General features: G+C 40.3%; 1 protein-coding gene across 1 annotated transcript; it reads right to left on the bottom strand.

Moving 5' to 3' along the window:
- Nucleotides 1-3,162: 3,162 nt before the first annotated feature.
- Nucleotides 3,163-14,603, bottom strand: LIAS (lipoic acid synthetase). The gene is made up of 11 exons (XM_048509333.1): nt 14,369-14,603; nt 12,059-12,231; nt 11,443-11,536; nt 10,608-10,688; nt 8,990-9,146; nt 6,720-6,777; nt 6,479-6,607; nt 5,171-5,316; nt 4,670-4,740; nt 4,101-4,212; nt 3,163-3,332 (listed from the first exon to the last, which is right to left on the bottom strand). Exons 1-11 carry the CDS (start codon nt 14,465-14,467, stop codon nt 3,280-3,282), a joined length of 1,173 nt encoding a protein of 390 aa, XP_048365290.1. The 5' UTR covers nt 14,468-14,603; the 3' UTR covers nt 3,163-3,279.
- Between the last annotated feature and the right edge of the window lie 121 nt (nt 14,604-14,724).

Below are 14,724 nucleotides of genomic sequence, written 5' to 3' on the forward strand. Positions count from 1 at the left end.
TTGGGCCTATGCACTTATGAGCCAGACCCCACTCCTACCAAATGCATGAAGGCTGTACAATGGCTTTTGCTGGAATATTTCCTTCGATGCTAAGCAGAGGTGGGCAGGTTCTGCAAAGACCACTTTTCACTTGCCAGAGTAACCCTTGGGGCTGAAGGCTTTTTGGGACCAGAAGTAGAAAATCCAGACAGCACCCCCAACCTGTTACCAGTGTGGAAGAACCTTGACAACAGCTGTCTCTTCAACAAATACCCCTCGATTTGCTTCTTGAGGCAGGCTGCATCAACATACGACAGGGCTGTTCCCAACCTCTTTTCAGAAGCGTGGTGTTTTTTGCTAGATGTTACAGTAATGAAAAAAATGGTCAAGAGTCCAGCACCACTATAAATGGCCAGAACCTGTTGTAAATACCAGTGACTGTGATAGAGGCAGCATCTGCATACCCATGTAATGTGTTTTCAAAAGCAATAGCCACATCAGAGGAAAAGAGCAAGCTGTATGGGGAAGCCACTTGTTCTTAACCCTTCTCTATCAATTCCTCTGACCTGTGTGCTTAGCCTACCTTAGGCAAAGTTTGCACATATCCAGCATGGTGTAGTGGTTAAGAGCAGGTGGTTTCTAATCTGGAGAACCGGGTTTGATTCCCCACTCCTCCACCTGAGCGAAAGAGGTTTATCTGGTGAACCAGATGTGTTTCTGCACTCCTACATTCCTGCTGGGTGGCCTTGGGCTAGTCACAACTCTTCAGAACTCTCTCAACCCCACCTACCTCACAAGATGTCTGTGGTGGGGAGAGGAAGGGAAAGGAATTTGTAAGCCACCTTGAGTCTCCTTACAGGAGAGAAAAGTGGGATATAAATCCAAACTCCTCTTCTTCTAAATTGGATACCTGAGGTAAATAGAATGCTCTCGGCAATGAAGCTTTTGTAAAGTGGGGGGGAATTGGCTTTGTTTTTCATTTAAGCAACTGGCCTGTGAAAGAAATATGGGCGAGTAACTTTTACAGCCTTATTTGCAAGGCTACATTAGAAGCTATGGAACTGGAATTCCAAGCTGCGTAACATAAACGGCTGTGTAATGTCCACCCCCTCCCAATTTATATTATGGTTGTACACGTCACCTGCCCGCCACTCTTTTACTGCTTCCCTATATTCTAACATCTAGGAACACCAGATGTGGTGATCACCGGTAAGCACTACCCTCCAGAATGGCCTTTTTTAAAAAAAGCCTCAGATCAATGACCCTGTCCATTTTTCTTGATGGGAAGGGGGGGGGACTTACTCTCAGAGCTCTGGCACAAAAGCTGACCCATTGCTATGTCCCATAAGTAATGTATAAATCTACACGAGCTCAAGTGGAAACACTTGACGGAAACAAAGCCAAGCCGCTGAAAGTGTCTTTCCCTTGATCTTTTGACAGCGGATGCTGAAACAAAGATCCTGTGACTCTAGCAGAGCAAAATGTTGTATATTAATCATGCTTGCTACCTCATTGTGATTACCAACAATAAATTTTACGCTCATATTGATACTAACCTGCTGTGTTGATTTTCCTCCCAGTGTTAATAAGCAACTTCTATTAAATAGCTTGATGAGGCGCTGTCATAAAATCTTTTCTGAAAAATGCTATTCCCTCCTCTCCCAGCTCAGCAGAAAAAGACAGTAAGGGGAAGAAGGGAAACCCATGAAAAGTTATCAGAGGAATCCAGGCAACCCTGCTCAGGGTTAGGAAATGTGGTAAAAAGTTGCACCACTCTGTGGATGTATTCTGAAACTGGTATTTCAGTTCAGTAGTGGTCACTTGAGAAGGACCGATAGGAACAAATGCTGGAGTCAGGTGAAGGAGCCACAGTTGACTGTTTTCACTATTTTACGAATGCAACGGAACAACATTATCCTTAAATCAATCTGTAATCAACTATTTCTATTCTAAAGTCTATTCTAAAATGTAAGTACATGCAGACAACGCAACTTTGTTGTGTTTCATATGCAAGGAGGTGGCAGGCAAATTCTTTACTTAACTTTTTCCATGAGTGGAAAATGGCATTAGAGCCTCCTCTTGAATAACCAAAAAAGCTGTGTCAAAACTGCTACTCTTGTTAAACAGTGTAAATACTGCCAATCAACCACAGATGTTCAAATGATATCTTGAGGATATAAATCTTTTGAGTGGTCTCAACACTGTTAAGAGTTAATCACAACCAATACGGACTTACTCTTGCTGAATATAGTAGAGTAGCAGGTGGGGGAGAGAAAGAGGTAGAAAGCCGAATTGCGAATGCAATAGTATGTTAGTCATCATACTACCTCTCCAAAGTCCAGCAAGGCAGTGAATATGTCCACAAACTATAAAGAAAACGTTGCATTAGTAAAATATGCCATTCTTTTGAAATTTAAAAGTTGTGTGACTTTCAGGACCAGGAACAGTTGCAAAGAAAATGTCACTGTCATTTTCTGGTGGATGAAGATAAGACTATTCCACAGAAAAGTTGCAATGAAGTGGCTTCATGTCTGATCTTTCACCTATGCACAAAACAAAATGGTTTGGATTGGCTCACACTGCCGGCACTGTGCATAGCAGCATTTCATCCATTTCTAGTCATCTGGCAGTAAGATCCAACAGCTCACAGTGCAGTGTCTACACAGCATTACACCAGTATTAGAAAAATTGTTAAATAAAAAGATGTAAGTTATGACAGGGACTCTGTGATAACAATCCAGACAGATACAAGGGCTTACGTCTCATTTCAATGGACCGGTTAAATACATGTTTAACTGTCCTCCCCCAGAATCAACAGCATTTATCTATCATTGGCTGGGTTCTGCCTTTTGATATTATTATATGATGATTCAGATCACTTTCGTAAGGTAAAGAAAGTAAAATAATGAAAGGTTGAAAACATGGGTGCACTTTTAACACTGTAGCAAGAAATGATCGATACAGTGCCCATCCAAGGATTTAATTTCATGACTATTTTGCAAATATTGAGAATTTAAATGGCAATCTAAGGCTGCAATCCTAAGAGTACATTCCAGGGATTAAGCCCATTAAATAAAAGATAAGTGCATACTTGCTTAGGACTGATCTCTAAATATAATACAAAGTCATTTACATACATGCCTTAATATAGTAAAATATATAAGAGTTCAAAGACAGTCTGCATACTTCAAAGTTAAGTTTAATTCTGAGGTTCACAAAACCCAGATGAACGTACATCCCTCAGTTCCTTCATCATGCTGCCAGCAGCTGTATTTGCACTTCTTCCAGGTATCTGCTGTTTTAGATCACTTTTGTCTTCCTCTTCTCTACTAAGTTTTTCAAGAAAAATTCACCTACAAAACAGGTGAAAATGCAGTGAGAATCAGTTATAACCAAGCAGCAAATAATTATTTGCCAACCTTGTGCTGCTTTAAAATTGTGCTGCAGCCACAAAGCAAAGTGAATTTTATAAAAAATCGTGAACTGGTCTTTGAACTTTGCCTTGTTCAGCTAACAATTAGTTTATATAATTCATGAGTGGACATGTTAAGTGCCAGAAAGTTGCTTTCGACTTATGGCAACCCTAGGAATTCATACCAGCTTTTGTACCATCCACTGTGGATGCTAAAAACTATATTAGAGAACTGTGATTTGAAAATTATTATGACTGAAAATAGATCCCATTTTAAGCTCTGTGGAAGATATTTTATTGCCAAGAGGCACAATGCATGTAATAGGATTTAAAAGGCAACAGAAACCACAAGTCTGCATGTCATGGCCAAAGCGGTCAACTCTACAATGTAACTGAATGTTCTTTCTGGCCAGAATTCATCATGTAGTGCTTCTGCCCAATGGTATTGGCATGGAAACCACTGACTTGAATGGAATTTGTACAACTTTATTTGTTGGACCATACCCGTTACCCCTTAAGACGTGCAATTAAATGTTTAAGCAGATTCTTAAGGGACAGGCAACGTTTTCTATAACCAGTGCTATTCAGCTAAACTGCAAAATCAGAAATATAATTTCTAAGTACCTAAAAGTGCATTGCTCTTACCTGGATTTGAGGGGAAGGGGATAGATTTTTAGCCTTACTTTACAAACAAAGATCAATATTTCACCTGCTTTGTATGAAGAGCGCACAAGAGGCCCACTGGCTGTGTAATGGAATCCAAGGTCATTTCCTACTTTTTCCCAGTATTTAAACTTCTCGGGTGTAATATATTCTTCTACCTGGAAAAGAAAAAATACGTCTGATCATGATCTAGTAATCCAGAAGCACATTTTTTCCTGGCCTCAATGAATACAAGCAACCACCTCAATGTTAATCATACTGGTGCTTGGGCCTGTGTTCCCAGTGAGAGTTACTTCTGAATAAAGTTTAAGATTGTACTGTTCGTTTCATAGGGGATAGACTCTAAGTTGTGTTAACAATTTCACAGAAAACTTCTTAGGAGACTTTATTATATAAGAGACTGTACAAAATAGGTCCTCTCTTTTTACACAGTTCCACTAATGCATTTACCAGCACATTTACAGAAACCCAGTATGCATCAGAGACAAGTTTTGAAACATCCCATGTGGATGACAGCTGGTGCATGCATTCCATGAGCCAACCGTGATCATCAAGCAGAAAGAGCAATTGTCACACAATAATCTACTCTGAATACAAAAACATGACACTTTTTACCTTCAAGTGACGTTTTGTGGGTTGCATATATTGTCCTAAGGTTAGACAGTCCACGTCTGCTTCCCGTAATACTATGAAAGATAAAAAGGATAACTTGGTATGGTATTGCTTAGTACCCTAATCCTAAGCACCTTTACTCAGAAGGTTCACTGACTACACTGGAGCTTGCTTCCAAGTAATTGCATGTCCAACTACCAGCCTTAACTCATTCAATTAAGAACAAAAAAGAATAAAATCCCTTCCAACAGAGCACCATATCCAAAGCTAAGATTAAGGCTCCAAAAACGACGGAAAAGCTCCCAGTGATTGAAGGTATATTGCTGTATGTATGTGTCAAGTGTGTACAGAAGGTGCGATGGTATGCTTTGGGAAGAAGTGAGCCTTGGAAGTCCCATTATGAACGAACAGTTCACCACACCATCTTTTGAAACCTGTGTTCTACCAGTGCCTCTACTCCATTCCAAGCATGGCCTGTGCACACAAGGAAGATGGCTGACTTACATTTCAAGGTGGTGAGCACTTGTTTGTCTGTTTCACCCAGACCCAGCATGATGGATGTTTTGGAAATTACATTCTGTTGCACCTTCTTGGCATGCTTCAAAACATTCAGTGATTGGTCAAAGTTGGCCCGGGGATCTCGAACTTGTCTTCAATAAGAAGGAACACAAAAATGATAAATATGATCAAAAGCTGCTTATTCATAAAAGCAATGTATACCTTTTACTTCCCTGGTTCTTGAGTTCTCTACCTACATGGGGTTTCTCCAATCTTTCTAGCATACATTTTGTGTCTCAGGCAAGTGAAACATCATCCCTGCCCTGAGGCAGACGAAGAAACCTTTAGAAAAATGGCAGAGAGAACACACATTCCCAGAGACGACTGATATATGCATGTTTACAGTGACAATTCCTGCAAATTATTTATTTGCTGATTAAAATGGGCAAATGGTCTGGTGCGAATAACCAATACACATGGCATGCCAAACCTGCAGTTTTGTTTATAAGCGTCTAGCCAAAGAATGAAACCCAAAGCAGGCCTGTTCAGAGTCCTACTTTGGATTCTATGACTTATATGAGCAAATTGTGTTCCTATAGGATTGCACTGAACATAATTTATAGGAATCAATATGTGGACCCTTTAAGTTTGGGGAGTTATAGCCTGCATGAATAATCATCAGCACAGATGGCTTTCCTTTCCTCACAGAAGGAGGCATCTTCGGAATGAGCACTCCCTTAGCAGAAGCGTCACTCCAGGACAGAATCCCAAACTGATATGCAGTAAAACTAGAAGGCAATTCTATGTAATATACAGAATCATCTTCTAAGTACATGGGGAACACCCTAATGTGCACAGAAAACAAATGCAGCTCCAGAGCTTTGACTTCGTACATGCAGAGCCTGCATGGAATTTGGTCATGTGCTAAACAAAGAAATCCTATTCAATGTATTGTCGAAGGCTTTCACGGCTGGAATCACTGGGGTGCTGTGTGGTTTCCAGGATGTATGGCCGTGTTCTAGCAGCGTTCTCTCCTGATGTTTCACCTGCATCTGTGGCTGGCATCTTCAGAGGAAGATGGAGGCAAAACGTCAGGAGAGGATGCTGCTAGAACACGGCCATACAGCCCAGAAACCACACAGTACCCCAAATCCTATTCAAATTGCAGATCCCAATTCCATACACACAACTTCTTTGGTAAACAGAAGCAGGCAGTGCCACTAACCAATATATTCTTGAAGTGTCCTTTTCATCTTCTTTTAAAGAATATTTCACTGTGTTAAACCTATCTTTATATTTATCACCTTTCATCACCTCTGTAATTCTGGAACTGTCTCCACATTGTGGGCATATACATCTAGCCCTGACAGAGCAACTTTCTCCACAGCCTGAAGATCTCCTCGAAAATCAGGGGTTAAACATTCCACTAGAATTTTTGGATTCCTGAAAAGCAAAGGATAAAAAATAAGCATGTATACGCTATATCACTGAAAAATAATACTGTGTTAATCTTTTTGAGAAGTCCTACGTGCAAATTCACAGAACTCACACATACCTTTCTTTTAAGTGCGATACTGTTTTTGCAAAGTGCGCTGCTCCACCATCAGGAATATCTAGGAATAGTAAATTGGAATTCATTTTTATGCAAAACAAGTATCTATATTGTGCCATAGTGTGTTTGGGGTGGGGGTGGGGGGACCTGCTGCCTTTCTATACAAAACAGCTCACAAAAATATATAAAATTACTAAAACCATTGGGCAGCTCAGCAAAAGGCATTTCATACAGGTGCATCATTCCCCAAGGGAGATACAACAAAGATCAGGAAATCCACATACAGCCTATTAATGGTTGGGCGTACAGAGATGCATCTGTAATATGATGTGCATTCAGATGCAAGGTGATGTGCTCCTGTGAGAACTATACATGGAGGATGGGAGGGGTACATAAGAACAGGCATTCTCATCCATTATGTCCCCTAGATGTTCACTGTTGCATACAATTTAATTTAAATTGAGGATCATTGTGGGGTGGGCCCGTAGAAGTTAGGAACAACGAAGGAGACTCTGGCTTTTGCATGACATGACTTGCAGACTCTTTGCTAAACTTCTTTTGAAGTTCAATCCTATGCAAAGTTATGCCTGTCTAATTCAGCTGAAATCGTTGAGCGTAGCCTATAGCAACTCTATACAGGTTTACACTGCTGGTCTTGCACAATTTTTAAGGTATGCGTGTCTTCCATGTGTTAACAGGCATTTGCAGTGGCTATCTGGTCCGGCAAGATACCAGACTGAAAATGTCCTGCTTAACCTGTATGCCTTTCTCACACAATCAAGGTAGCATATATAAATGTTTCCCAAGACCAACACTGGTGTGTACCTTTCAGCTATCTAATTTTCATCCCTATCTAATCATTAACATCTCGTATTTATTTGCGTAATTTTTATTGAAACTTTGAACAATGCATGGAAAATGTCTGGTAAATGAGAAAAATACAAGGGAAGGTGAAATTGGGAAATGAAAATACAATTTATTTACGTTATTTTTAGTCTGCCTTTCTCAGAGACTCAATGTTTCGCACATTTCACTACTTAAGTAAGATTTAAACACAAAATAGCATTTCATCAGCACATTTTATTCTAAATATTGTAAAAACACTGGGATTCTTTTCAATATAATAAATAACCTGGACACCATCTAGGTTTTTTCCCCTTTAAACTGAGACAAATTTGTCAGGCTGTCCTTCATCATAGCTTCAATCCAATCCCATTAAATATTGAGGAGATACAGTGGCATAGATTCCATGAAGTGTTTCTGCACACAGGTGCAACAATGTCTCTCTGCACAACATCACCACCTTTCCCCTTTTGCAGTCAAAATAACTCCAGAAATCCTGTCCCCTCACAAGCATTTTGAGCTCCTGGGTTCAGAAGATGGGAAAGATGTGTTTTGTGGGAGGAAATCCTTACACATGTGGAAATGCTATTCTGGCTCCCAGCCAATAACAGTAGTGATAGATCCATATTCCTTGGCTAATTATCCAAGCAGCATTTAAGAGAGTAAATTTACTGCAAAATGGGGACTATTTGTAATGCAGTTAATTATTTATTTATTACATTACATTTATACCCCACCTTTTCCTGGAAGACTCAGTTAATGAATATGAGGGTCAGCCTGTATGAACTTATTGCATTGCTGAAACTGTTCATTTTCTTTGCAGTGCTTTAAATTGCCTAGATGAGTTTTTAAAAATACATACACTTCAATATTATACCCCTAAAATCTTATTTCAAATATACTGTTTCATTCCATACTGCTGAAAAAAAAAGTGGTATTAGGAATACATTCCAAGCTACGTCCACTATCTGTTTGTGAGAATTTACTTTATTTCATTAAATGGATATTTGTATTCTTCATGGAACTGCAACAGAAACATCAGAAATTCTTTTGTACTAGCTTTTGTGTTGGAATGGTAGCTGCAGAGAAACTCCTATACATGTAACAGTAGTTGTTATTTAGTTTGTATCAACTGTATAAAATAATCACTGTTACAATTTAGTAGACAATTAATATTTGTTTTCATGATTTACAAATACCTTAAATAAGCATTAAAGAATGAGACTTTGGCTCATTCCGCACATGCAGAATAATGCATTTTCAAACTGCTTTCAGTGCTCTTTGAAGCTGTGCGGAATGGCAAAATCCAGTTGCAAACAGTTGTGAAAGTGCTTTGAAAATGCATTATTTTGCGTGTGCGGAAGGGGCCTTTGACATGCATACATAAAACATGCATTTTGTCTTGGGGGAAAATATGCACACTTACTAACCATCCCTGTCCACGGAAGTCAGCACAACATAATCCAGGCCCCATTCGGCTATTGCTTTTGCTGTGTTATATGGTTCCTCGGGATCTAACGGAGGCGGACTTTTAGCGGTCTTGACTGAGCAGAACCGACAGCCCCTTGTACATGTATCCCCCATTAGCTGGAAAAGAAAAGGGATGGCAGTTGTGTTATTCAAGGAAGATCGCCAAACTTTCTACACTTAAATTTTTTAAAATCTTGATAGCTGGCCACCAGATGAGAAATCAATTCACTTTATACTGCAGAGGGCAAAGCAACATAGTTGAAGACTGGAACAACCCCGTTGTCCGCCTCTGGTTTCCCAGTATGGCTGATATGACAAATGGTACATGGAAACCCTGAGCAGCAACCAAGCAGCAGGTAAGACAAGGCATCAAAAATCTTCTCCACTGCACTTGAGGAACATCTTTTTTTTTTAATCTTGCCTCGCAAATGGATTTTTTAAATCTGCCTCGCAAATACAACTTTGCAGTAAAACCGGCTGCAGAATCTGACCTAAGGCATGCTCTTTTGTTACCGGTGTGGTTTAGCTTGCAAAAATTTGCACTGCTCTGGCAACATATACAAACAGGAAGATCACGCAGGAGGGCTGGATGATGTGGTTATTCCCAATGCCAGCATCACACCTCTCTAGGATTTAAGGTAATGGGCACTCCATGTCTGTCCCTCCTAGGCAGGCTCTGTAATTAATGAGTGCATTGCAAGAATGGTCTTTGACTATGTGAGAGTTTTAACCACAGCATTCATACAAAGTAAGAATTGGTTGATATACTGTCAAAGGCTTAAGAAGGAGTTCTTGGAACACTGATTATGAGATCCCTTTCTAGAAGGACATAGCAAAGTCACGTAGCTCCTTCCCATGCTTTCCACTTGGTACTGTTCTGGCACAGGAATAAACACAGCAGAAAGCTTTTTACACAACACTCGCTCTCCAGAGATCATTAAGAATTTTACACGTTACTGTTCTAAGGAGGATTTCTATATTAACAATAAGAAGTCTAAAACTATGGTTTTAGAGGAAAAGGAAATTCTCTTTTAAATGCCCTCTTAAGATGGTCTTATGCTTGAATAGGTCAAGGAAATTAGATGTTTGAGTCTCTTGTTTACATCTAATTTGGCATTCAATAAGGTCAGATTAAGTGAAAGAGAATATGTGTATCATTTAACATTTTGGGGCGTTTTACTTAGTTAGGCTTAATGCTACAATCCTTCTTAGGTCTGCCAGGATAGTTTTCTGAACATTCCATATTCTGTTGGTCTTTGTTCTTGCCCTTTAGGTTGAACTGACACTTCCTTTCATACTCTTTTGGAGTGCCCCACCTTGGAGATCTCAAGAGCGTCTTTTATTACTCCTCTTCTAGCATGCCATTCTGAACTTTCAGGCTCAGGTATTTTGTACTTTTAAATTTTGTGATAAGTATCCTAAAATTACTTCAACAGTAGCCAAATATTTTCAGTCTTTTTATCTTTTAAGCTGTCTTTGCTGCTCAAGAGCACTATCTCATGGAACATCAATGGTAGCAAGAAAAGGGGTACATTCACCAATCTTAGTGAAATATTCTGCTGCCAGAAGTCAGCTTACCATTATAGTTGCTGTAGCAGTAGCATATTCTCCTCCACCCCAGCACTCCCCAATGTTTGGACAGCGTGCTTCCTCACATACCTACAGTAAAAATTAAATAGCTGTTTACAGTGGAGCAAGAACATGTGTGCCGTGTGTCTTTTTAAAATACGACTTCTAAGTCAATGATGACCTTGTGAGAGGTCACAGTTTTAATGCAGTGGCATAATCTGTGGCACAGGGCCAGTGGTAGCAGAACAACTACCCAAAGTGCCCAACAGGGTTGGCAGACACTTTCCCTTTCTCCATTCATTGTCACGTCATGTCTGCCATACCTCAAGTCAGAACTAACAGACAGGCCCCAAAAGCAATATCTTGTGTGTCTTTTCACACTTGAAGCAGGCATTCTGGTTCAAACATACTGTGGACCCAAGCTGCTCAGGGGTGGGTTTTAATACCAACAACTTTACTAGGAATACACTTCTGCAGTAGCTTCACCAACACGTCACTATTACTAGTACAGGATCTATCAGGTCTGGAAAAAAAACTTGGATATTATGCTAACGTCCCTATGGCTCATTCCGCACATGCAGAATAATGCACTTTCAAACTGCTTTCAGTGCTCTTTAAAGCTGTGCGGAATAGCAAAATCCACTTGCAAACAGTTGTGAAAGTGGTTTGAAAACGCATTATTTTGCGTGTGCGGAAGGGGCCTATGATTCTAAGAACAGAATCCAATTTACTTCCAATCAATTCCCACTAACTGCAATGGAACTTGCTTCCAAGTAGGTGTGCTACAGCCTAAATCACAAGCAGGACTCATGATTACTCAGAATTTAACAGGTATGAGATTTACCGTATGGAGATTTAAATTTCGCAAAGTAGTCTTCAATTTGTTATAATTCTTTCCAATTGGGATCTTGGTTTTCAGCCATGGAGGTAGCCGTAGCCTAGAACAATATTATAAGTAGAAATAGCACAACATTTACTCTGTGTCATTTAAAAATGATTTATAAAACATCTATTTCACAAAAACATTATTCTCACTCTCGTTTTGTTATTCAGCCATGGCGCCTTCCATGTCAATTGGAAAAAGCATTCATGCCAGGCAAGGAGTTTCTGAAGATTTCTAAAAACTGTCTCTTGCACTTTTTTACACCAACCTATAACCTACATGATGTCAGCAGATAGCTAAAAAACTGAACAGTTTGCGGCACTAAATTATCTCACAGTTCACAGCACCAATTTTTGCTTCAATATTATTTTAGTGTATATATTCTTCTCTTGTTTTTATCCTAGGAAGTGTGCTTCTTAAAAAGCTGACATTTTGCTTAGGCAGAGCAACAACTGGTAAACAAACAACATTGAATTTAGATGAGGCAAACTTCAGATTGTAATGTCAACAGCCTGAAATTGCAGCTGGTTGTGAAAGTATTGGAAAGCAGAATGAAACAGAACTTCCTTTAAATTACCTTTCTCCTTTCTGACGCTTTAAATTGCCTTTATACTGAGCCCAATTAGTCTTGTCTGAAAGCTCCCCAGACACAAAGTCCTGCAAATCAGGTCCACTTTGCAAACGTGCCTTCAGTTCCTCTGGCAATGACTCTGATGCTCCAGACTGGTTGTGTGAATTCCTTTGAAATAACTGAGAAGAAATAACTGCATTATATTCCAGAAACAGAAAATAAATACCTTTTCCATTTCTAATAGGTATAATCCTTAACCAGTGGTGGGATTCAAATAATTTAACAACTGGTTCCGGTGATGGGATTCAAATAATTTAACAATTGATTGTTTACAAGCACCAATTTGACAACCGGTTCTGCTGAAGTTGCGCGAACCTGCTGAATCCCACCACTGCCCTTAACTAACATGATATTCTGAAAGGTAATCTCAGTTTTATGAAAAAACTGCCACTTCAGACAAATACAAGTCTGACATAAACTCACCAGGGTGGCTTGTATCTTATATCTTGTTAAAATCTACCCAAATGGTCCTTTTGGGGGGATAGAAGAGCAGGATATAAATAAAAATAATCGCTCTCTTCTTTCCATTATTGTGAAAATGGTTAAAGGAATGCTGGAGATCACTTATACCCTGTTTCTCCTAAAATAAGACATCCCCTGAAAATAAGACATAGTAGAGGTTTTGCTGAAGTGCTAAATATAAGGCCTCCCCCGAAAGTAAGACGTAGCAAAATTTTGGTTGGAAGCATGCCCGCCGAACAGAATATCAGAGCACCAGAATTCTTCTTCATGGAAAAATAAGACATCCCCTGAAAATAAGACCTAGCACATCTTCGGGAGCAAAAATTAATATAAGACACTGTCTAATTTTCGGAGAAACACGGTAGTAGCAAAGGAAATCCTGTAAGTCATACTTTTGTTTGGCGGAACCTTGTTCTGTAAAGGCCAACCTCTTTTCTTCCCTTTTCCTTCTAATTTCTTTCCATTTTGCTTCATTCAGACTTGCTCATTATCAACTGACCAGAGTTCCCAGGACAACATAATAATAATATAGGTAAGTTTTTTTAAATGTGCCTATTATTTCTTCACTAGTTGATGGTTTTTAGCTCTTAGGGAAGCTGTATATTAGGGTAGCCAAGATGTTTTGTTGTTGCTCATTTGTATATATGTACAAAATTAATAGCAATACAATTTGCAGAAAACACACCATGAATAAGTTGTTGTTGGCCATTGACCACAATAATAAAATCTGACTTTGAAATCATTTACTACAAACGGATATGGTGTGGAGGGTGAAATAGAAGGGCAATTGTGGTATTTTGCATTCTTGTGTGTATGTCAGAGTAATGGTTTTCCACTTTTCCAAAGCTGGAACTCACTGACAGAGTCATATGAGAGGGAACCAGGACTGTAGACCTCACAAGTAATGATAAGCAGACCAGAAGAGCTGGGGCAAGAAAACCAATCCAGTTCTCAAGAGATGTGCCACAGTGAGCAACGTGCCATGAGTCAGAGCCACAAAAGTATCCCCTACACCACTGAGTGATCTCCTTTCACTGTTCCCATTATGTACGATACAGAGATCAGCAAAAGGCAGGATGTCTTTCCTCTATGTCTTCCAAAAGGCAGACCCCCCCAGGAAAAAGGGAGACCAACCTAAGAGTCCCAAACCACAAATTAAGACCACTTGTCCTAAAGTGTCAAAAAAAACCCCTGCCACCTTCACTTTCTTCCTCCTTCCTCGGGTTTTTAAACTAGAGGGGAGATAGATAAATAAATAACACAATATACATATTGACTGATTGCTCATTACATCTGTTTTCATTATATATATAATGAAAGCAGGTATAGTGTGCAATCAATCAAACATAGACAAAATGAACAAAATATTACACCCAGGCTACACACCATACTCAACGTGTAAGATTTTAATAAGTGTAGAAATATCTGAACAGATAACCAAATCAGCCAAAATGTCTAAGAAAATTAAAGTCTACAAGAGCGCAGAGAATCCAAACATGGGACGAGCTTGCCACTGCTGCCCGTTTCGGGGTGAAATTATTCCACTTCCTCGGCAATAGATTTCAGTCTCGCCCACACGTTTTCAAATCACCACCGTGGGATCTGCTGCGCCTATTAACACATTCATCGGGGTGACATTATTCTCCATTAGGCTAAGACATATCGTGCTTGGAAGCCAGAAGGGCCCGGCAGGAGCCGCGGTTGGCGCACAGAGGTCGCAGCAGAGTCCGATGCGCTCCCTACTTCGCGACTAGGGAGGACTGAAGGACACCGGGAAGGTCGCCTGGTACTCACCGGGCTCCCCGGGGCTGCCAGGCTAAAGCTCCACAGGTTGGTCCGGGCAGCAGCTTTGGCAGCAACCCCAGAGGGGAAAGCCCGGCGGAGCAAAGACATATTCAGGAAGAGCCCAGCCCGGGAGGCCTCACACTCATCCCGGCCATCCTCCTCAACCGCTCCCGAAATTCTCCTCAGGCCAACGTCGTTCGATCGGAGAACTCAGTGCTCAGCTACCTAGCCTATATCTTCGTCAGTAGCCTTCCGACGAAGAATTCGGCGCTCAGCCTGTCTTTCCATCCACGCAAGTGCTGAGCGATCGATTGGTTCGGTCTGAACTTTGAGAGAGGACGTGACCCGAGCGTGATAGCGTCACG

Source organism: Sphaerodactylus townsendi, linkage group LG10, assembly GCF_021028975.2.
Source record: "Sphaerodactylus townsendi isolate TG3544 linkage group LG10, MPM_Stown_v2.3, whole genome shotgun sequence".
NCBI classification, from domain to species: Eukaryota; Metazoa; Chordata; class Lepidosauria; order Squamata; family Sphaerodactylidae; genus Sphaerodactylus; species Sphaerodactylus townsendi.